This window comes from Corvus hawaiiensis, chromosome 5, assembly GCF_020740725.1.
Source record: "Corvus hawaiiensis isolate bCorHaw1 chromosome 5, bCorHaw1.pri.cur, whole genome shotgun sequence".
NCBI classification, from domain to species: domain Eukaryota; kingdom Metazoa; phylum Chordata; class Aves; order Passeriformes; family Corvidae; genus Corvus; species Corvus hawaiiensis.
The window spans coordinates 60,597,430-60,618,579 of NC_063217.1; the positions used below are offsets into that span (position 1 = coordinate 60,597,430).

The following is a 21,150-nucleotide window of genomic DNA, read 5'->3' on the forward strand; positions in this document are numbered from 1 at the left end:
ACTGTGCTTCCCCAAAACCCACAGTTTTTCCATTAAAGTGCCGTAGAATATAAATGCTAAGGCACCATCTGGTAAGTTAAAAAGAAAAGGCAAAGTTTTCTATTTAATTGAATTGTGTAAGAAAATAAATAATGTAATCTGAACAATATCCACTGGATTTTTTTTTTTTAAATCTTCAATTCAATTTGCCTTAGGCTGTGCCAGTATTTTTATTTCCCAGTTGTTACAGGCTATATTATTGACAGCACATAACAATATAATTTAAGTGGTTGGAGGCAAAGCTTGAAGAGTTTGCAGCTGGATAAGGGCACATATGGGAAGAAGCGGAGTAGGATCTGAGATTGAGAGAGACATATGCTGGCTGTGTATGTCTGTTGTTGTTGAGGCAGATATTCCCAATAATCAGGGAAAGAATAATCAGACTGCCTGGCACTGAAATTTTGCCAGTCTTGGAGCCAAGAGTTACTAAATTTCTGGTTCTTGAAAGAGACTTCTTAAAAGTCAGTAAATGGGAATTTCACTTTGGAGAAGTGTTTCAGATAGTTTAAATGGTGTTTACACAATAAAAATTCCTTGGCAGTACTGCTAGCAGGAAGGCTTCCTGAAAACTTGTCAAGATAGCTCTTATCAAGGCTTTTTACAATTTTTAAAATCCGATTTTAGGGGAGAGAAAACATGAGGAAAACTGAGAGAGTGTTTTGTTCCCTAGGAGAAGTGGGGTAACCAGCATCCCCACCAAGTATAAAAGGGACACAAAAAGCCTCATTCACACTGCCATTGTCATCCCCATCTCTCTCTCCCACAGTAACAAAGTGCCAGCCTCAGTTAATGTCCCTGTTTTTTTGCCTCCAAGGCACTCTCTACCCTCTAATTCATGCTGTGGCTTCTGAACTGTCTTTATGGTCCTCACCAATCAAGGATTTACATCCAAGAGAAGTGGTACTCCCAAAATACTGTATTGCACTGTATGTGCAAATGGTTCTTTTGCTGAGGTAAAAATGGGGATAGAGCCACTTCTTGGTGCACCTTACATCTGTGGATTTCAGAGCACTTGGAAACATTCATGGGGAGAAGACCCCCTGACTCCTAGCCCTGTGTTCTGTCCACAAGATCATTCTGCTTCTCACAGAATAATTAAGGGCAACGGCAAGTTTTGAAATTTCAAATTCCAGGCTAACCCTAAGCATGCTAAGTATTTCTGTATTTCTGTGATCAACTCAGCCCAGAGGGATTGTTGCAAAAACCCAGAGGGATTTCTAAACACAGAGGGCTTGCAAGCACGTTTGATTGCTTTAATTGAATTTCCTGATGAAAAATTGGCCAGCATCATCGAGTTCTATGGAAGTGAGTTCTGGTGCTCTAGTGGTTTTAGCAGCGAGGGTTCCATTGCCCTCAGTAATCCTCATTTATGTTGCTTTTTGAGGTTTTTACTCTGATTGACAGACCATGAGAAAGGGAGGCTCTCTTGTGCCAGGCACCACGTAGGTTTGATTTGCTCCCAAAACAGCCAGTTTCCACGAAGATGTGGAAATCAGTGTGAATCAGTGTCTGATTCAGTCTTGCTGAAGTTAGTGGCACCCATGCAGTGAACTAATACTGCTGAGGAAGTGAGTCTTGCTCTCATTGTGGTTGAGACCTGTGAAACTTTTGAGTTGCCAGAGCAGAGCAAAGTCTGCTTATAGCACTGGGTCTCTGGGAAGAGCTGCTAGCCTTATTTGCAGTTAGAAAATAATAACATTGGCAATATCAAAGCTATTTCCTATGGGGAATACAGAAAAGTAAGAACTAATGCTGCAAATGCCAAGTTGACCTGATGGTGTTTCTTGATTAGAAATCAGAAGATCTCACTGCAAGTTGCAAGTCTGTAGATTTTGTTGGCCCATTTTAGTTGGGGTGGTCGTTCCATAGCACTTGCTGTCATCCAGATGTTCAGACATCTTCCTTCCCTGCACTCGTCCTCCATGAGTGAGGCTGCTGAAATGGTCTTGCAGCAGGTACTGAGAAAGTCACTGTCCCACTCTGAGCTCTCAACTTAGCTGCTATTTCCACTGTCCTAAGAGGTGATGGCTTTTAGTGGTGGTTCGGTGGTTGGCCTTGTTGTGCCGTCTTGCTGTACACTCATTAAATCTTGCTGAAAATATTAATGTTTAGTTCTCTGCTCTGTATCTTTTTTACTACAAGTATTTTCCCCTCCTGTCCCTTGCCAAGAGGAGCCTTAGTCCTATGGGATGATTGCTCTAGTAATGAGTTGTAGGTTTTAAGGCCAAGTGTGTAGTTTCTGCAGCAAGGTATTTTTAAATGAGGCAGGCCTCAGAAAGCATTAAGAACTGTAATCGTTGTTGATGGAGAAGAAATGACAGAAAGGGGACACTACAGAAGTCTTCTGTTGAGCAGGTTATTTTTTCACAAACAGGCTGTGTCATGGGTTTAAGAACAGCTGTGCACGATAGGGGAATGGGGTTTGTGTGGTTAAGTGGTTTTGATTTTAAAGGAATGCATGCTGTTGTATGCTGTACTTCAGAAATGGATTAGCAAGGAAAACAGGATCACTGGAGCTTAAAGCAGCTTTACATTTGGATGGCACCCTCATTACTATCATTTGCCCACAGAAGCAGTCAGTGATGTACACAGGTATCTTAGCCCTTCTTGCACAAGGTGATTGGAGTGGGGACAGAAGCCTTCCCTGCTGTGACAGTCACCAGAGCTGCTGAACATTAGGAATTATTTTTTGCTTTTTTTTTTTTTTCTTTAAATGCAAATCTCTAGAAATGGTGGCCTTAGGTGTAATTGAGTGATAATTCCTTCTTCAGTCTTCCTAGAGTCTAAAAGAACTGTCTGCCAACAAGTGGTACCCTGAGCTGTGTAATGTACATGTGCAATATTTAATTTCCCAAGCCCAGAGCTCAGTTATATCAGCTATGTCTCATCTTCTGGGGTGAAAATGGTGTTTGCCACTCAAACCCAGCTGCTGGGTGCAGAGTTCACCGTTATCTTATCAAACTTGCTTACAAAATATTTCTTTGGAAGTTTGCTGTTGTGTTGAATGGTGTTGATTAAGCATAGTTTGAGCATTTCCTCCCCTGGGTAAATTTTATGTAAATTTTAATTCCAGTGAGATTCCTTCAGATGAGGGCTCCCCTCAGTTTGAGCAGGCCTTTGATTTATAGACACTCACATGCCAGTGCTATCTACCCTCTTTCTGGAAATAAGGGTTAAGTACCAGAGGACAGCTAGAAATTCCCTGCTTCCAGGTTTTCTAGTTGTTTTTCTTCCTAATCTGTCCTTTTTTTTGGAGTTTGTTTCCTGTGATACAGGTATGCTCTGTAGGTATGGGAGACCTCAGGGAGGGGTTTGGCTGGCTGCTGGTGTGTTTGCTGGAAATGTAGAATTACAGCTTCTGGAAGGAGGTTTGTGGTGGTGTCAGCCATGCAGTTTTAAATGCATGTGTACTCTGTAATTGTGGAATAGAAATGACAAAGGGAGAGGAGGGCCTGCTAATTACTAATGGTAATGTAAGTTACTGTGTGAGCACAGATCCTAAAAGGTAATTTTCTATGCACGTTTTTCCTTTGGAATCTTTCTGTTGAACAGATTTATTACAAATATAAGCCCAGACTTTTGTGCAGAATCTAAATGATCACTATCGTTTGAAAGCAGTTTTGTTTTCTGGGTTCCTTGGAGTTACAGCTGTTGTTTAAAGCGTGGTTTCTGAGCACAGCTGTCTGACAATAATAGGACACAAGGAAAAACCAAGGGAAAATACGATTTTAAGTGCTCAAATTTAGAGCCTTAAAATGCTTTTGGAAGTGAGACTTAACATGCTGCTCTCTCTTAACTGTTATTTCCCTGATATGTAGAAGGCTACAAATATCACATTTCCCAATGTGTTAATGTGTTTTAAATAAAGCACTGACATGGCTGGCAGCATGTTTCAGCATTTGTCTGATGTCTTCCCTAAATACTGTCTGTCTCAGAAGCACTGCGAGGATAAATTAATACGGTAGAAAATGTCGTAGGTTGCTAAAAAGTGTGGGATTTTACAGTTACATAGGTAAATAGGTACCTGTATTACATCCTTAAAAGACACCTCAGAGGGGAATTTGAGGACTTTTTAGTCTGTTTTCCAAAGAAAGGAGGCTTATGCTTCTTTTTTAACTTCCTGTCAAATGTGGTCAGAATACATATACAGGAAGTCAGATTTCATTAGTTCTGTTGCTCTCAGAGTAATTTCTGGGGCATTGAGAGTCCAAGCTGAAATATTTATTATTTTAGATTCATGGATACTCTTGCATAAACTTTGTGATCAGCAGTGGTAAACACTTAGGATGGCACAAGGAGCTGTTCAAGCCTTTGCTTTGTGTTTTTGAATTGGACTATGGATTTGAATTTCAGAGAGAGGATTTAATCAGAAGAATGATTCAGATTTTGTCCACTAGTCACTTCTAATACCAGCTCTATTCTGAGGAGATGATACTTGGAGTGACATCTGGCTCATTTCTATTTCCCCTACAATCCTTCCCATGCTTACTTTTCATGCCAAGTAAGGTCCTATGCTGTGGTGCTGTGGCTCTGAGCTTCCAGATTCATCACCTCTGCTCAAGACAGGTGTCTGCTTTTGTTTTGCCCCATCTACTGAAAGTGTTTTCCACTGTTTGATACTAATTCTGACTTTTCCCCTAAGGCACAGATTTTTCTATTTTATATATCTGTCCTAAGCTCTGTTAACCATTTCCTTAATGAAGTCTCCTGCACCTAAAAGCTATTTCACCATGTACACTTTGCAGAAGTATATTATGAAGTATTTAAGTCATTAATAATCCTCTTTATCTTTCTTAGTCAGATTCTTAAACTGGTCATTGCAGATGATGGGATGTTTTTTATGGATGCTTTGCCTGGTGTCATGGAGCTAAAGCTGCAAAGTACTAATTCAAACATAAAAAGATGCAGTAATTTTCTTTCCTTTTCTTTTGCAGTGCAATTTTCCAGAGAGCCAGGATGGCTAGAAGGCACATTAAATGGCAAGAGAGGACTTATTCCACAAAATTACGTTCAGTTTTTATAGCTTTGTGCATTGAACGCCAAGAAGGTGTACATGGTATCCATGGATTTTTGTTCTAGTCACTTGTCTCTACTTTTGTGACTGCTTTTAATCAATGAAGAGCTGGACTATGGATTGAAGATCCTAATCTGTATAAATATATTAAGTGCTGCCAAATATGAATTACAAAAAAAAAGATTCCTTGAGGGGTGGAATGGGTGGGGGGGACAAGGAGGAGGAATGGAGGGATAGGTTAATTTTTCAATAGGGTGCTTTTTTTTTTTCCAATTGTAAAGAGCAGTAGTAGTATGTTTGTTTGCAAGATAAATAGCTTTTGAAGTCAAGTATTTGGCTGATCCGTGACTCAACTCTGTGTCCTGGAGATTATGCTTTGATAACCAGCATTCTTAACAGAATGTGAGGCATGGGCACAGGTTACCCAGAGCAGCTGTGGCTGCCCCATCCCTGGAAGTGTTCAAGGACAGGTTGGATTGGGCTCTGAGCAACCTGGTCTAGTGGAAGGTGTCCCTGCCCATGGCAGGGGATTGGAACTAAATGATTTTTAATGTCCCTCCTTACCAAATCCATTCTATGATTCTATGATTATTTTAGGTTTGGAATGATGGATAAAAAAAGCTACCATGCTGACAATTAAATTGTATTTCAGAGTGGAATAGCCAGTGCAGAACAGACATCAGTAAGTAAAATAATAGTTATCAAGACACGACATTTTTCAAATGTCTTCAAAGAGCACATTCGTTTATGTTGCGTGTATGATTTCATTTATTTTATAAAGATAAGACACATGAACTTTTATTACAGGCTCCTATATGTCATGGTTCCTTTGCTACTCAAAAATATCACTGTAAATGAAATAAAATGTTATTTGTTATTTGACTTGTCATTCCTGTGTTGCAGAGTATTTTGCTCTGGTTCTGGAAGTTGTGGCATGAAATGATTATTGGCAGCTCTACGCAGTCAGCCTCAAGCAGGCTCCAAAATGGACGGGGAGCTTTCCTCACTCAAAATAGGCAACTCTGGAAGCTCAAGCCAAAAGGGAAAAGAGAATCTCTGGCTAGGATGCTTTTGCATCCTGGAGAGTTCTGCATTTTATCTGTTGTATGGCTGTCTTAGCTGCTCGTTCACCTTGCCTGTATTCCTTCCCTCTAATTGTCAACTGCAAGGTCTTATTGATGCCTCAAAATTTGTAGAACTTAGAAAAAGTTGCATGAAGTTTATCACTAATCTTTCTATTTTTCTCTCCGTCAAGTGAGACTGTCTGGGAGGCAGTGGGGAGGATGCAGGGAAGTGTGACAGGATGACATGCTAATACAGGCTCACTTATTTGTTAAATTGAACTCTGTGGATTTTGAGTCTTTTACTGCAGCTCTACTTAGCTTGCAAGTTTTTCTAACAAATGTGAATAGTAAACCAGTTAATGGTTAATACTGCCTTGAGGTTGGGATGGCTTTTTTTCCCCCTGAGGATTTAACTCCATGCCATTAATTTGTTCCTTTGCCCAGACTGCACAGACCACTGGAGTATGCGCAAATCATTTCCAGATGGAGCAATGGTGGGCCAAGCCAGTACAGCTCTCCAATGCTGAGACCCCCCTTGCTTGGAGGAGTTTCATTTGGTGAATTCTCCTGGTATTGAAGCAGTGACTCTCTGCCATAAAGCTTTTAGGCAGTTCTTGTCTTGGCTAAGTGACCCAAGCACTGAAAATGACTTCTGACTGAAGGAGATCAAGTTCTGTAATTTGCTCCTTGATTCAGTGTTAAGGAAATAGTTGCACCAGTACTTGCAGCAGCAGCTTGCAGGTTTCCTTGCTCAGATTTGTTCATGTGGCAAAGCCCTGTTCTGGCTGGGTCTCATGTTGCCTGGGCCCACAGCTCTATCAACTCATCCATGGCCTTAAAGATTCATTCTGGAGGCAGGATGGTATCTGTGTGCCAAACTCCGTTTTCATGGCTCCCAGTTGGTAGAAAATGTTGAAAGAAGAGGGAGAATGTCAATCTTTGGTGTTAGCCTTGCAGGTGTGGCAGCTAGGTATGCTGGCTTGTCAGATGGTGAAGCTCTGATAACTTGAAGCCTACAAGCTTTGGAAGTTGCTTCCATTTGTTTTGTTGTTGTTTTAAACCCGCAGTGCATGTTTGATCTTGTTATGGCTGCTGCCTTCCAAAATTCGCAATGCGTTTCTCGGCTTTAGCTCTGTGTGGTGGGGCCTTTTTCCCTTTTAACTGAGGCTGTTTAAGAAGGCAGATCTACAGAGAAGGAATAATAGTATCTCTTCCATCCAGTCCTGTGGCTCTGTTTCACCTTTAGGTGAGATGTTTTGAGACTCTTGTTACTCCTGGAGCCACGCAGAACCCAAACAAGAAGAAAACTTTTCTACTGAGAAGTGATACACTGAACAGAGGTAACACTAATCCAAACTTTCTCACGTCCCAGCCGTTGTCTGAAGGCAGTGGTATGAGCTGAGCCAGATCAGATCTGGCTTTCAGGCTAACCACACTGACTGAGGAATTCAGTTGTGGGAACTGCTACCCACCAGATGGGTTTCCACATCAGCCCAGTTACACCAGTGCCAAGTACAGACTTGCACAGCCCAGTAGTCACAGCACAGCTCGTTCTTCATCCTCGCTGCTGAGCAGAGCTGTAAATGATGCCCTCAGTACTGACTGCTTGGAAGTGGAGATGAAAAGGTGCTAAAATTGAAAAAAAACCCAAACCATACAAAGGAAGTCAGGCCTTTGAGATTGCTTGCTTTCCTGAAGGTGGCCTTTAGGGCACGCCACTTGTTTGTCTTATCCATGGCTTGGTAGATTTTGGAGGAGTGCAGTAACGTGCTGTTGAGACAGGACGGAGGACAGGGAGTCCATTCTGGAGAAAGCTGGTTGCAGGATCCTTCTCTTGGCCTGGCAGCAGGAGTGGTCATTCTCCATGGGTGTGGCATCTGTCCCCTTGCATGGAACTGCTCACCTGTCACAGCTGTGGGCACAGTTTAATTAATCCTTGGGCTGGGTTTCCTTCCCTTGCTCTGTGCTGGTTACTGTGGGCAGGGGCACAGACTTGTCGGTTTTCAAAAACTGAGGCTGCTGGTAGTGAATGCATGACATGGGCTGAAATTAGAGTGTGAATTAGGGAAAAAAAACCCAAATGTGCTTTTTATGCAAAATGGCATTGGCCTTGCCATCACTGTGGGGCCAGAGATTGAATCCCTCAGCCTGGGGATTAAGGTCGAATGTTTGCTGAATAATTAATGGCCAAGCTGAGACTCCTGCCTAGCTGGGCTCAGCAGTAATTTATAGTCTGTGTTAGTCACTGGCCAGAGTGCAGCTCTGTGCCTTGGCCAGGAGCACTTTCACTCTGCTGGGTGAAAAGCCCTGGGGTTTTCAGGCTGCTGAAGGTTGTTAAGCATTGTCCCAGCTGATCTCTGTGGCAGGTTTCCTTCTGATGCTTTTATGAGGAGTGAAAGAAAAATCTCATTAGCTGATTTATCTGTCCTGTAATGAAAATACATGTTCCTGCCACAGTGCTTGCAGCTTTTGCTACCCAAGCCTCTGTAATGGTGTCACAGAAGAGACTCGGGCAGAAACTTGCCTTCCTCAATGCTCTGTTCCTTGTTCTCTTAACCCATTTCACAATTCTTACCTGGTACACAGTTTAAGAAGAAAAGCTGCTGACAGAGGGCCTGTGTAGGCTGTAAACACACCAGTGCTAAACTGGGTTTCACTCAAAGTCTTCACTGGAGTTTCACCTCTTAAGCTGAATGTGCCTTGAACATTGTTTTCTATATCAGAGCCCAACCATCTGCCCTCATCTGTCCTTGCAGTAGGCACAGGTAAGTGCCAAATAAACATCATCCTGTCAACATCTACAATTAAAGTAAGAATGCCTCAAAAACCTTATGGCAGGGCATGTTTTACCAAGCAAAATCTGTGACAGGAAAGGGTATTTTTTCCACTCCTTTCTTAATAATATTGTACTCCACATGAACTCCCAGTCTCTACAGCTACCTGAGTGCCCCAGCCTGAGGTCAGGTTACAAGTTTCATTACATTTTTAAGTAGCGATAGTGTCGTCTTATTTCTAGAACAGCATACGACAGATGCATCTGCTTGTAAACATATGGGAAATTTTTCTTAACACTGCAGGTCCCCTACTATTCTTTCCTTCTGACAATTCAGCAAGCAGAAAGCAGGTGCAAGGACTTTTTGGCAATAAAAAAGTTTATGTAAGTTGTTATTAAGAGACCAAAATGCAATTAAATGGTGGTCTTACACCACAGACCGGACTTTGTGCAGAACATGGTGGTGAATTTTTGAGAGAGTGCTCAGAACAAATCAAGATAGTTAGAAGGGGAAATAAAACTCCTGCTATCTTACTATAATTACAACTGGAAAAGGTCTGACCCTGAGAAGGCAGGGTCACTGGGGAGACCTTGTGTGTATAAAATAGAATTTCTCTCAGGGCAAGGGGGATTCACTAACTGTGGTCAATGGGTACAGCAGCAGGAGGTTAACAGAAACTGGAGCCCAGACTGGTCTGGCTACTGAAGGTTTGTTTCTTCCAGTGGGATGTAGGTTGTGCCCAGAACAGTGTCAGTACATCATTTGTTGAGCACAGGGACCCAGGTGAAGTGAACCACCTTCCTCAGTGTTGGACATTCCTTGTCCTACAGCCTGAGGAGCTGTTCCCTGGCCGAAGCCATCGCATGTGTGGAGACACCCAGAGTGACAGAGCTTGCTGGAATCAACACTACAGCTGTCTGAAGAAAAATGTTATAATGGATTTTAAATTACTTTATGTTGAAATGTTCAGGTTCATTGGGGCTCTGAGCACCTGGTCCAGTGGATGGTGTCCATGCCCATGACTGGCAGTTGGAACTGGATCTTTAAGGTCCCTTCCAACCCAGCCCACTCTCTGGTTCAGTATTGTTCCTAGATGAGCAGAAGGCTTGTCTCTAAGGATATCACTGCACCAGCAGCTAGCTCAGATTAAAATGCAAGAAATACTTGCAATCAAACCAGTTTAATTCATGTGTATTTGTACAATTTGTATAAAAAAAAAGAAAAATAGGTACTTGCAGACATTAACATAAAGACCAAACAATATTTTCTATTTATTTAAAAAGCTTTAAACATACAGAAGCAAACCCCTAATTATAAATGCATCATTATGCATAGATTTTACTGTTTACACCATACTGCTGGCTGCTTTTATTTTTCATCCAGGAATCTATTTAAACTGCAAGAATTCTTAAACATTCCTCTGAGCTTCCTGGCCTCAGAACTGCTGTCTATCTTATCAAGTCATTGACCTCCAGCTGAAAACATTGCTCTAAAAAAAGTCAAATCTTTAATAAACAATTAAAAGTGCATTAACTGTAGAATTTTTTAATTTCATAAATGTTTAAACAAGTCCGTGAAAAACACCACCCTGTGAATTAGCTTTTTGCATTATTGATTGTAAAGTATCTTTTTAATAAGATTTTGATATTGCAAACTTTAGTCTTTTCTATTTTACTCCGTGCTTGTCGCACGGTGTGTAGTATTCCTGAAATACCCACTGCAGTACATTACACTATTTTACATTTTAACTGTGTATACAATGCTCTTGCTGCATATCCCTGTTCCTTCTTACAACAAAATAATTTAGCTCAATGAACAAAAGCCCACTTTCTAAAAGCTGTTATAGTTTGTCTTGTATTTTGCAGGAGACAAATGCCTATTTCATTCTAAACAAATTCAAAAGAACATAACAAACTTCCTGGTAGCTAAAAACTAGGGTTGGGTTTTGTGGTTTCTTTTTTTTTATTTTCTGTACACAGGTTTAGATAAAAAAAGTGATGGCTATTCTGCTTAAGTGTCCTTGATAAGAGAATACTGCCTCTTACAACATCTATATCCAATTGTATCTATTACTTCAATGATCTCTAGCAAAAAAATAATAATCAATGAATGGTTTCATAAACAACAGGTGATTAAAGTAAAGGATTTATTATAATCTGCTTACAGTTGTTTGCAAAGACAGACATACGTTTTTGCATAAAGATATAAATTGCTTTTTAAAACTAATTTAGTGTGTTTAATTATATGAAGTTTCTGTGAATTATGAATTGTACCAAACCAAGATTAAAAGTAATAAGGTACAAAAATAGGAGCAAACAGACAACAATTTGGACTGGGACAGGCATTTAACAGTGAAGTGTAGAATATGGCTTTGCTATTTTAGTCAAGCAAAGTTACTCTGAGACAGAAAAGGAGGCAGTAACTTTGTTAATATAAAAAGCTGCTGCAGACTGTATTCACCCAGAACCTGCCATTGAAATCTTCTATTTTAGACTTTTAAAAAAAAAGTAAATTAAAAGATGGATGTATGACTGTGTCTTTACTGTAAACAACCAGTCTGCATGCTGTATATTTCACGTTGGAAGTTTGGCTTTCATATTGCTGTGCAGGTCAGTATTTAAAGATCTGCCTATGAATTAGACTTCCAAAATGCAAATAATATATGTATGTATATATTTATATATAAAAAACCTCTCTGAATACAGTCTTTACAGATTACCCATTGCATAAGGCAGGTGTCATTTAAAAAGACAAGTAGCGCTGACTGTCTTCAGTGCACCCACAGTGCACCTCAAAATTTGGGTTCAGAAAGGGTGTAGAATTCTTATTTCAACCACCATTGACAAGAAATGCTACATTCCGACCGGCCAAGGGACACACTATAGCTCAAAAATACCAGTGGCACCCAGAGAGAACACTACAGATTAGGACTTTGAAAAACTATTCTATTTAAACATGAGCATATGGTAGCAACAGTTGAGCCTCAGAAAAGTTCACCTGTCCTCTATTCTACTCCAAAATTTTGTAGTTGCTTATAAACTGTGAAATAGTGAAAATCACCTCAAAAATTCTTTTCCTTGCAGTCTTACTCTAGAGAAAACATTTTTGAGACAAAATCAGACCAACTGAATTGAACTTGTAGTGTGAATGTTTGTCTTCTTGGATGTATCCCAATTATTACAAAAATGCTTACAAAATTACAGACACTTTTAGTTTATCACTAAAAATTCTACTCAGCTTATCTGCCCTTATCATCCCTCACCATCCCTCTCACCAATACAAATCTCTTTGATATACTTACTGTAATGATCTGCATGTTCCCCTCAGCGTAACCAGAAATCGCTCTCCCCCAGCTGAAATAATAATCTGACCTTTTAAGATGTTTCAGATATCCAGTATTCAAAGGAAAAAAAAACCCAAAACAAAACCAAACAATCTGGGAAACCTTAATAAAAAAAGGATAACCATTCAACATGTTGCTCACACCCCCATTCCCCTGAGAGAGAAAGGGAACAGAGGGCAAGAACTCACTAGATCATTAAGATGGCAAAAGCTTTGGAGAGAGACCATAATTTGTCTTGTTAAATGAAACCTTGGTAATGTGGCAAACACAACAAGTGTAGTTTCCTACAGATATATGAAGCAGGAGTTCTAAGATGTGCTTAAGTCACATACGCTTGCAAGAGAGACAAAAGGGGAGGAAAATAGAGAGAAATAGAAAGGCTTAAAACACAACTGAAAAGGTTAAGCGTGGTTATTTACAACAGATACTGTAGGATGGTAAATTAGATATGATGCTAAAAAAGGCACAGCTTTCCCTTTCTTAAATACACTGTAAACGGTTCATTATGCATGCAGAACATTTCACTTTACAAAAAAATTACCTTGTTTGTTTAGACAAAGATAGTACTTAAATAGTCTCCAGCAAAATAGAGTTCTTTCAAAAATACTTTCCCGTTCATCCTATTAACCATTAAAGATTTTTTTGTCTCATTTACAAAAGTTCCTTACACCTTATTTCAGGTCCTTCACAATTTATACATACAGCAATGTACAGTACAGCAAAAGACTGCAAAAAATTATTTGTAAAGCCAGCACAATAGATACTATAAATTGATACCAGGGCATTTGTTTTTCACATCTTATCCTTTTGAATTAAATAGTAAATGGACACTTAACACAGTGTATATCATCTATGATGGGATAACATGGGATAACAAATGCCACAGGTGGGGATAACAGTATTCCACACCAAATGTTCTGTTATTACTTTACACGTTAGGGTTTGTGTGTGTGTATATATGTGTGTATATATATATAGTTTTTGTTTGGTTTTTTTTTTTTTTGTTTTTGTTTTTTTTTTTTTTACAAGAAAAGAATATTAATGCCCCATATTGACTTTACGTTTTATGTGCAAACCAAGGGTAAGCTTTAAAAAGTTCTCATTAGTTCTCGAACCCTTTTAAAACAAGCAAACAATACCAGAAACTACATGGCATATTTAAAACTCCATCTGTTAAAATATCAAAATCAAAGAGTTATTGACTAGATATGGCTTTTCATCCAGAGGAACAGGAACATTTTCTAAGTGTTTTAGGGTTATGGGGTAATTTCCAAACATCTAGGTCTTGCCAAATCCGAGTCAACTGCTTTCCATTCCCCCAAACCCTTCATATGATTTTAAACTATTCAGAGACTGCTGAACAAGTGTAAAGAGCATGTTTAAAATATGGTTTCTTGGGTCCTTCATGGGTGTGGAATAACACAGGGAAACTTAAGGCAAAGTTCTTCCATTTAAGACATTTTCTATCACTTCCTGTGAAAGTACAGGGGCTTGGCATTCCCAGATTCCACCTTTGGTAGCTGGTCACTGATGATTTCCACCAGCATGGCTGGAAACTCTACTTTCAGTGCCTGAGACTCTCGGAAGGTGTAGAAGCAGAATTCCAATAAGTCACTAACAAGCTGAAATACAGAAAGAAACACTTCTTAGGAAAACCACCAAGATTTCTGCATGCAAACAACAGTTAACTGATAATTGATTATTTCCAAGAAATAACATCTTACTCTGACCTGACAGTCCATTTACAAGGGTTATAAAGCAAACAACTCAAATGCCAAAGGGCTACTTGACTCATTAAAAATCAGCAAACTAGGAAAACCCAAGAGACCACAGATTTGATTTTTCAGCCCAGTTGCACTTTTCCTTTCACTAATAGCAACTGGCCACCACAAAAATTACAGCTCTACAAAAATAAAGCCTTCTGCCCAGAGGGAAAAGAGCAGCCATAAACTATTGTATCTCTCAACTTCAGCTGGATACACATTCATTAAATCAAATTATTTGGTTAACTTCAGTGCATTCTCCAGGGCCCCTGACCTACAACTGCCAGAGCAGCTGATGTTTGCAGCTCAACAACATGACTGCTGCGTCACACGGTGGCATTTCAGGTTCTACAGTGACACCATCTACAGGTTTTTTGGTGGCTGTGACCTAAATGCATCTCCTAAGGCCTTACAGTATGTTGGGCCCTTCCCAATCTTTAAGAAATGTGAAGGAATGAAGCACATCCAGGTTTCAGTGAGTGTGTGAACTTCCATGCAGTTCACCAAATCACCGCGCTGCATGATTGAAGGAAAGAGCCTCTGCTGTTTAAAAATTCAAGTGTTAAACACAGCTTAATTTTGGCACCTCGTGCCCTTGCAAAGGACTTGAAGCACTTCTGCTTGTGTAGTTAATCAAACACAAGTTTGTCATTTCAATTCTTACCATGTAGAATTGCACTCTGCCATAAAGTCCCTGTTAAAGATAGAGCAAATAAAAGTGGACGTCTGGAAGGCAGAAAAGGAAATGAATAAAAAAATATGGGCAGCAACATTTCCATCCTGTAGCACCATACCTTATTGCTCATTTTGAGGACTTTCACAGCTGTTCTTGCTAACATGTAAGCAGTTTATGAACATCCCAGAGAAGTGCTGAGATCATCAAACACATGACTTGCTGCTATTGAGCACTACGTGAGTCTGTTTGCTGGGGCTTAGGTCACTGGCATGTCATGAAGCAAAATACTCATTAATTAAACAGATGCATGCTAAGTAAGTAGCATAAACATAATCTGGTTTTCAAGGGAACAAAAATGCTGATATTCAAAGGTTTAGTTTACCCATTAGGAGGAGGTTGTTACTGCATATACTGTGTGCCAAAAATACTCTAAACAGCCCAAAACCAAAGTGAAGGAAACTGTGTCTTGGTGTGATCGTTGCTCCCTCCTCCCTGTCTCCGGCATCAAACACCAGCCCTAAGCAAAGTAAGCCTTGCACCCCAGCACAGCCTTGACAATGACCCTGTGAATGTGCTCCTTTTCCTAAACTTCTTTCACATCACTGAATGTGCAAGGGGGTTGGGGTCACCTCTGTCCCACTGCCTTCTGTGCAGCTTGAGTGAATTCCTGCCTCATCACACCTGTGTGGAGCCTCTGGATTCAATGAGACAGGTCACAGGAAACCTAGATAGAAACTACTAATTCTGACTTCTTTGCAACCTTTTAGTAGTACCAAGTACACATATATGTCTGGTGAATATGCAGACAAGGGGAAATGAAAAATAACACTAATGAAGGAAACATAATCCATTCAATAAACAAGTCAGCAGTCCAGTGGGTGAAAACCAGGATGTGATCACGGATACGATCACAGCACAGCACACTATGAATCCTACCACAGAGGAGAAAGGTTAAGTTTGCACAACAGTTTAAAAGAAAATCCCTAGAACCTTCCTATCATGTCATACGTGGGTTTGAAGCCCTAAAGATAATGTATTTTCTATACCTATTTAGTCTGCTAAAACTTTTGTTCCTTTTTCTTAAGCTATCAGCTTTAACATACTTGACAATAACCATCCACGTAAAGAAAATGAGAGGACTGGGAAGCACCTGTGTCACACATGTGACCCCATGTGTCACCAGGAATCCCGGGTTGCAGTCAGGATCTTTTTAACTCCAGCCTTCAAAGCTGCATGGCTTTTTGGGATTGGGAAAGCATTAATTTAAAATAAAGAGGAACAAATGTGGCAGAACCGAAGGTCAGCTCAGAAGTACTAAAATGTAAACACTGTGCTAAGGTCAGACAGATAAAGCTGTGAGACCAAGAGCTGAGCCATGAGCACTGCTCTTTTCTGCACATGTGTTCCCATCCATTTGCAAAGGTACCACCTCCCTGCCAGCCCAGCAGCCTTGGCATGAGGATGCACTAAAAGGATGAAAAACTCAGGTCCCACAGGCAATGCTAATTTTGAAATTTAAGTCCTTGCCTCTGCATCCCAAACAATATTTGTCTGATATAGTTTGATTTGTAACAGGTAAATAATTTAGATGGTCTTTTGCTTTAAAAGAAGTTCCCTCTTCAGTAAGGATGTCAAAAAGTTTGTTTTCTCTTGGAACACGTGAGCTGTCTTTGCAGTGACTGAGGCACCGTAGGTGACAAGCAAGGTAACACGAGCTATCCAGCACCTCTGAATGTGCCTTACAAATTTCTCAGATCAAATATACTCCTGGTTCTTCTTTAAAGCCTTGTAAAATCCCTGTGTTCTGAGAACTCCTGACTACACTCTACCTGACCACTTCTACCCTCTACTGCTGGTGGTTTATACTGGAAAAGCTGAGAGCTCCCCCAGTCCAGCAGTCTGACAGAACTCCAATTTAGCAGTGAGAGTGAAGGCACCACTGTTTCCACAAGCAGTGCAATGGTGACTAGGAACATCTTTGCTTCTACAGTCTCAATTATTTCAGCTACTAAAGCACACTTCTGAAGGGTTAGAGCTTGGCAGTGCAGTTAAGGCCACAACTAAAACAACTCCCAGTTCTCTCATCACTACCCTGCAGTGTGCTGCACTTCAAACATTATGAAGGCTACAGCAGTCTTAGCAATTGAGATTTTTACCTAATCAATTTTTGCATTTGTATGCTGTATTGAGCACCTCTGAGAAATAGGAGTATTAATCAAATGTAATTTTCTGTTATTAGGGTGGGGTTTCCATAAAATGGACTCTTTCACCCATACTGTTCTTCATAATTAAAACAAATGAATCCTTTAATGAAGTCCTGAAGTTAATACAGTTATAGTGACCTTCAAGCACTTGTCCCATTTTTACAGCAAAAAGAATTTATTTTAGTTTGGAAATCTCACCATGCCTTTGCATTTCCAGAAATGGTAAGAACTGTTGGATTTGCAAGGGTACACATTCCTGTGCTTAGCTTTCTCCAAATTCTCTCAGAATCTCTGAGTGTGGTATGAAAGCCCACAGTCACTTCTCTGTCAGGAGCATCTCTGTGATTAAGCCTACTGAGACAGCAGTTAAGACAGCAGTAGGTAACAACACAATGCTGAGTAATTTCTTCCTATTATTAGCAACAGCTATTACTGTCAGAAGCTTCAGTGTTCTCCTACATTAAAAAAAAAGACACTCCAAAACCTCTCTCTGTCCCTTTCAGGAATGGGTCTCTGCCCACCCAGCTCTTTCCTACCCAGCAAAGAGACCTCGGTGAGTTTGGGACTACCATCACTTCCTGCTTTTTCCACTTCGCACAGTGGATACAAAACTCCTGCTCCAACAACCAGTAAGGCTAAGGAAAACCACTGCTAACCAGGTCTTGATTATTCCATTACCACTGTATTTGTTTTTGCTCCCAGTCCTATGAAAATTCCATTATGTAAATTGATTATTACTCTGAGGGCTCAGGAAAAAGTTATTTGCCGTGGGATGGGCTCACAGGCTGATTCTTGGAGGTCCATATGTCCTTTGGTTACCCACAGTAGCCAATTCCTAGCTGCCTAGGAAATCCAGAACTCTAACCCAAGAGTAAAACCTTCCACAAACACAGGGAACCCGGGGGAAGACCAAGGGATGGAGCCTCTGGTTATACCTATGCAGAGTATTTGCCTCATGCTAGTAAGGAGTAAAAGGTGGATAAAATCCATATGGATTAGGCACTAACAGTATCTGACAGAACAAACATGGACCCAGGTTCTGCCTGGACACGTGCATTTATCTGACTGAGGAACTGCACTCATTGCTTCAGGTTTCCTTCATAACCATGTGCACACCCAAACCACAGCACCTGACACCTGGACGTGCCATGGAAGAGCCTGAGCTGAACTCATGTTCTGCGCCTGGAGGATGCACCCACAGCATCACACCCCAATGAAGCATCCTCATCCCTTGGCCAGCACAAATTTTGAGCCAAGTCTCCTTTGCTCTTCTTCCAACAGTAGCGGGGTTCTGCCCTTCCCCAACAAATACCTATTAACGTGAAGGAAAAAGAGATCCAACCATCACAAACTGAGCAAGATGACTCTCAGAGCAGCTTCTGTCTACATTAGGGAGCTGGGAATCAATTTCTCACTTGACAGATGCATATTAGCTGCTGCAACACACACCTAGCACACTCCCACATCACTGCTGCTCTGGGAGTAGAGGCTGGATCTATCCTCTGAATAAACAGAGAAAATGCTCATCCTGAGAATTCAAGCACTGGGACTGAAACGAGGCTCCAAACTGCTCATCGTTTGTGGGACACAACTTGGGCAGATCAGTAGCAGAAGTAAGTGTACCCAAAGGTGTTTGTGACAGCTGAGGGGCTCATCTGCAGCTTTGAATCTGCAGGATTAGGAACCTGCAGAGGCACATTTGCATCCAGCGCAGCATCCCTTGCAACCCTGCCCCTGGAGGATCCCACTGTCAGCTTTTTCAGAGAGTGAAATCCTGGCGCTCTCAGCCTATGGAAAGATCCACCTCAGCTATAAAGTATTCCCTTCAGGAACCATAAAAAATTAATTATTCAGCAGCATGAGCCTTAAAGAATTTATTTTTGTTTGGCAGAATATGTCAACAAGCAAATGACAGCACAGGGCGCTGCTTTGCCAAGACAAGGGGAAGGTTCACATTAGGGTTTAATGTCATGGCATCGAAACAAAAGCCCTCTTCACTCAAAGCCTGTTTAGTATCAGCCAGATTGAAACCAAATTCAGCTTTTGTTCTGCAAACTGCCTAACCATACACTACAGTCTCTATATGAAATGAGGCCTGCCATGCAAGATACATCCCTTCCTGCCAAAGCCACCAGGAGATGCTGAGGAGGATCCAAATGAAGTTTTTGATACCATGTGCAGCACATCTGTTTCTAATGTTCCTCAGGGCGTTTCTCAGCCACTTCACCTCCATTCAAGTGCTACATGTGCATCTCTCCCCAAAATGCCCATGGCCATTCACGGGCACAAGACCAAAACCTTTGGGTTCTAGGTAGAGACGGGGGCTGTCCTTGCTACACTGTGGCTCTTCAGGAAATGATGCACGTGAGCTACACAATCCCTACAAGAAGGAAATACGGGATCATAGAATCATTAACATTAGAAAAAACCTTTTAAGATCATTGAGTCCAACTGTTAACCCAGCACTGCCATGTCCACCACCAACCCACATCCTGCTGCCTCAGCACCCATGGCTTCCACACTGCCCCAAGCAAATACAGAGCATTTAGTGCACAGCACAGTGATGCAGGCAACAGGGCTGGCTGCAGGCAGGCTCCTGAGGCTGAGCACAGGTGTGCACATGCACAAAACCCTGTTCATCTTGTCTGCCCAGGATGGGTTTCCATCTCTCATTTTTCAGGTGCTTTGAGGCTTTATGGATCATTAAATAAAGTTGCTGATGTTTTCAAATACTTAAGTGCCTGCCTGGCCTTCTTGAAAATTTCTTCTTTGCCTCAGCTCGGCACTTCTCTACCTGCACATATGTTCGCTGTGTGGATGAATGATTTAGCATACTAAGCAATGCAAAACCATCTTGTTTGGGTTTTTTTCTTCCTCATATCAGCCAAGCATACTGTAATTTGATATTTCCATGCACTGTATTTCATATATTCCTCAGACAAATGACTTAAAAATGAGGTTGGTGAAAGCAAGTCTGGAGGTGCAAAGGAGCAGGGTTTTTTATTGCTTGCCCCTACACTCAGGTAAAATGAATTCCATGAGTGGTGAGATGCTGCTTCTGCTCAGATGGACAAGCTGGAGGAGGGCTGAACAAGCACAAATTCTGCACCAGCCCCTTCCGGCTTGCACTGCAAATGCCAATGCCGAGACTACAGCAGCATGTAAACATGGGGCCTCAGCCCCAGCTGGACTGCCCAGCACCAAATATATTCTGATCCTCTAAAGTTATAATGGAGTAAGTTAAAAATACATAGGTGACAGCTGAAAAAGCGTTCCTCCTAGACTAAGGAACCGAGCAGAAAATTTGCATTCACATCAACTGAATGGAGAAATTCTGCACTACCAGGCAGTGGGGAGAGAATATTACTTCTCACTTCTCATTAATATTATCACCACACTATATTTATTCTGATGGGTTTCAAAAACCAAATCGCAAAAAGAAACAGTTTTAAAGAGAAAAAATAAACAAGTGCCCTTGTTGAACAAGTCTTCGGTATCTTCTCTGAAAGGAAGCACTGTTGTGGAGACAACTGGCCTTTCTAACAGAGATTGCTGACAATGGGACTTTCTTTAAAAAGTCCTTTGAAAGAAAGTGCTCTATTAAAACAAAAGTAATGCAAAAATAGCTTAATTAAAAATTAAATAAAATGCAAGAGCAGCTTGCTTCCTCTGGTTAGTTCAGCTCCCAATGGTTAATGCTGCGTTTTGGAAAATGTCTGTAGGACATGGGAGCGCTCTCAGTAAGCGCGAGCCTGTCATCCAGTCACCTTAACCACACAAACACTCCCATTTCAGCAACAAATCACAGATACTGCCTATCCTGAAGAGGATTAGAAAACTCCATAAATGCAGGGGTTTGTTATGCTGCCTCGAGGTTCAGATGTGAATTCTTGCAAATGATTTTATCACCCATCCCTTTTCTTTCCACTAAAACTTCCTTTGCTGGCACTGAGCAAGTGAAACCTGATCTCTGAAGAATGAGCTATTACTGCAGTACTAATAATACTCTCCCTGCCTCCCACTAAGATCTGCAATGTTTTAATGAACAACAGAACAATATTTGAAAAATAATTCCATATGTACATTCTGTAAACAGACCTCAGGCTCTTACACCAATTTGACCTGAAGTGCACTGTACTGTACTGTCTCTGCAAAATGAAATTTAAGTCGAGTACAAAGATGTGCATTTATATGCAGGTTCTGAAAGCAAGTGCTGTAGCTTCTTCATGCAGCAAAGATCCTTCCCTGCCCACCCAGGATGGAGTAGGACAGT

At 41.0% G+C, this 21,150-nt stretch overlaps 2 protein-coding genes across 10 annotated transcripts in view; one reads left to right on the forward strand and one right to left on the reverse strand.

Moving 5' to 3' along the window:
* ARHGAP10 (Rho GTPase activating protein 10) overlaps nt 1-5,942 on the forward strand; it is a 145,430-nt gene extending 139,488 nt beyond the window's left edge. For both annotated transcript variants that reach the window (XM_048305191.1, XM_048305192.1), the window contains one exon: nt 4,974-5,942. In XM_048305191.1, the coding sequence (XP_048161148.1) occupies nt 4,974-5,062 (89 nt within the window). In that variant the 3' untranslated portion in view covers nt 5,063-5,942. The remainder of the gene's footprint in view (nt 1-4,973) is intronic.
* Nucleotides 5,943-10,052: 4,110 nt separating this feature from the next.
* Nucleotides 10,053-21,150, reverse strand: part of NR3C2 (nuclear receptor subfamily 3 group C member 2) — a 193,921-nt gene continuing 182,823 nt past the window's right edge. For all 8 annotated transcript variants that reach the window (XM_048305185.1, XM_048305183.1, XM_048305186.1 and 5 more), the window contains one exon: nt 10,053-13,856. In XM_048305185.1, the coding sequence (XP_048161142.1) occupies nt 13,701-13,856 (156 nt within the window). In that variant the 3' untranslated portion in view covers nt 10,053-13,700. The remainder of the gene's footprint in view (nt 13,857-21,150) is intronic.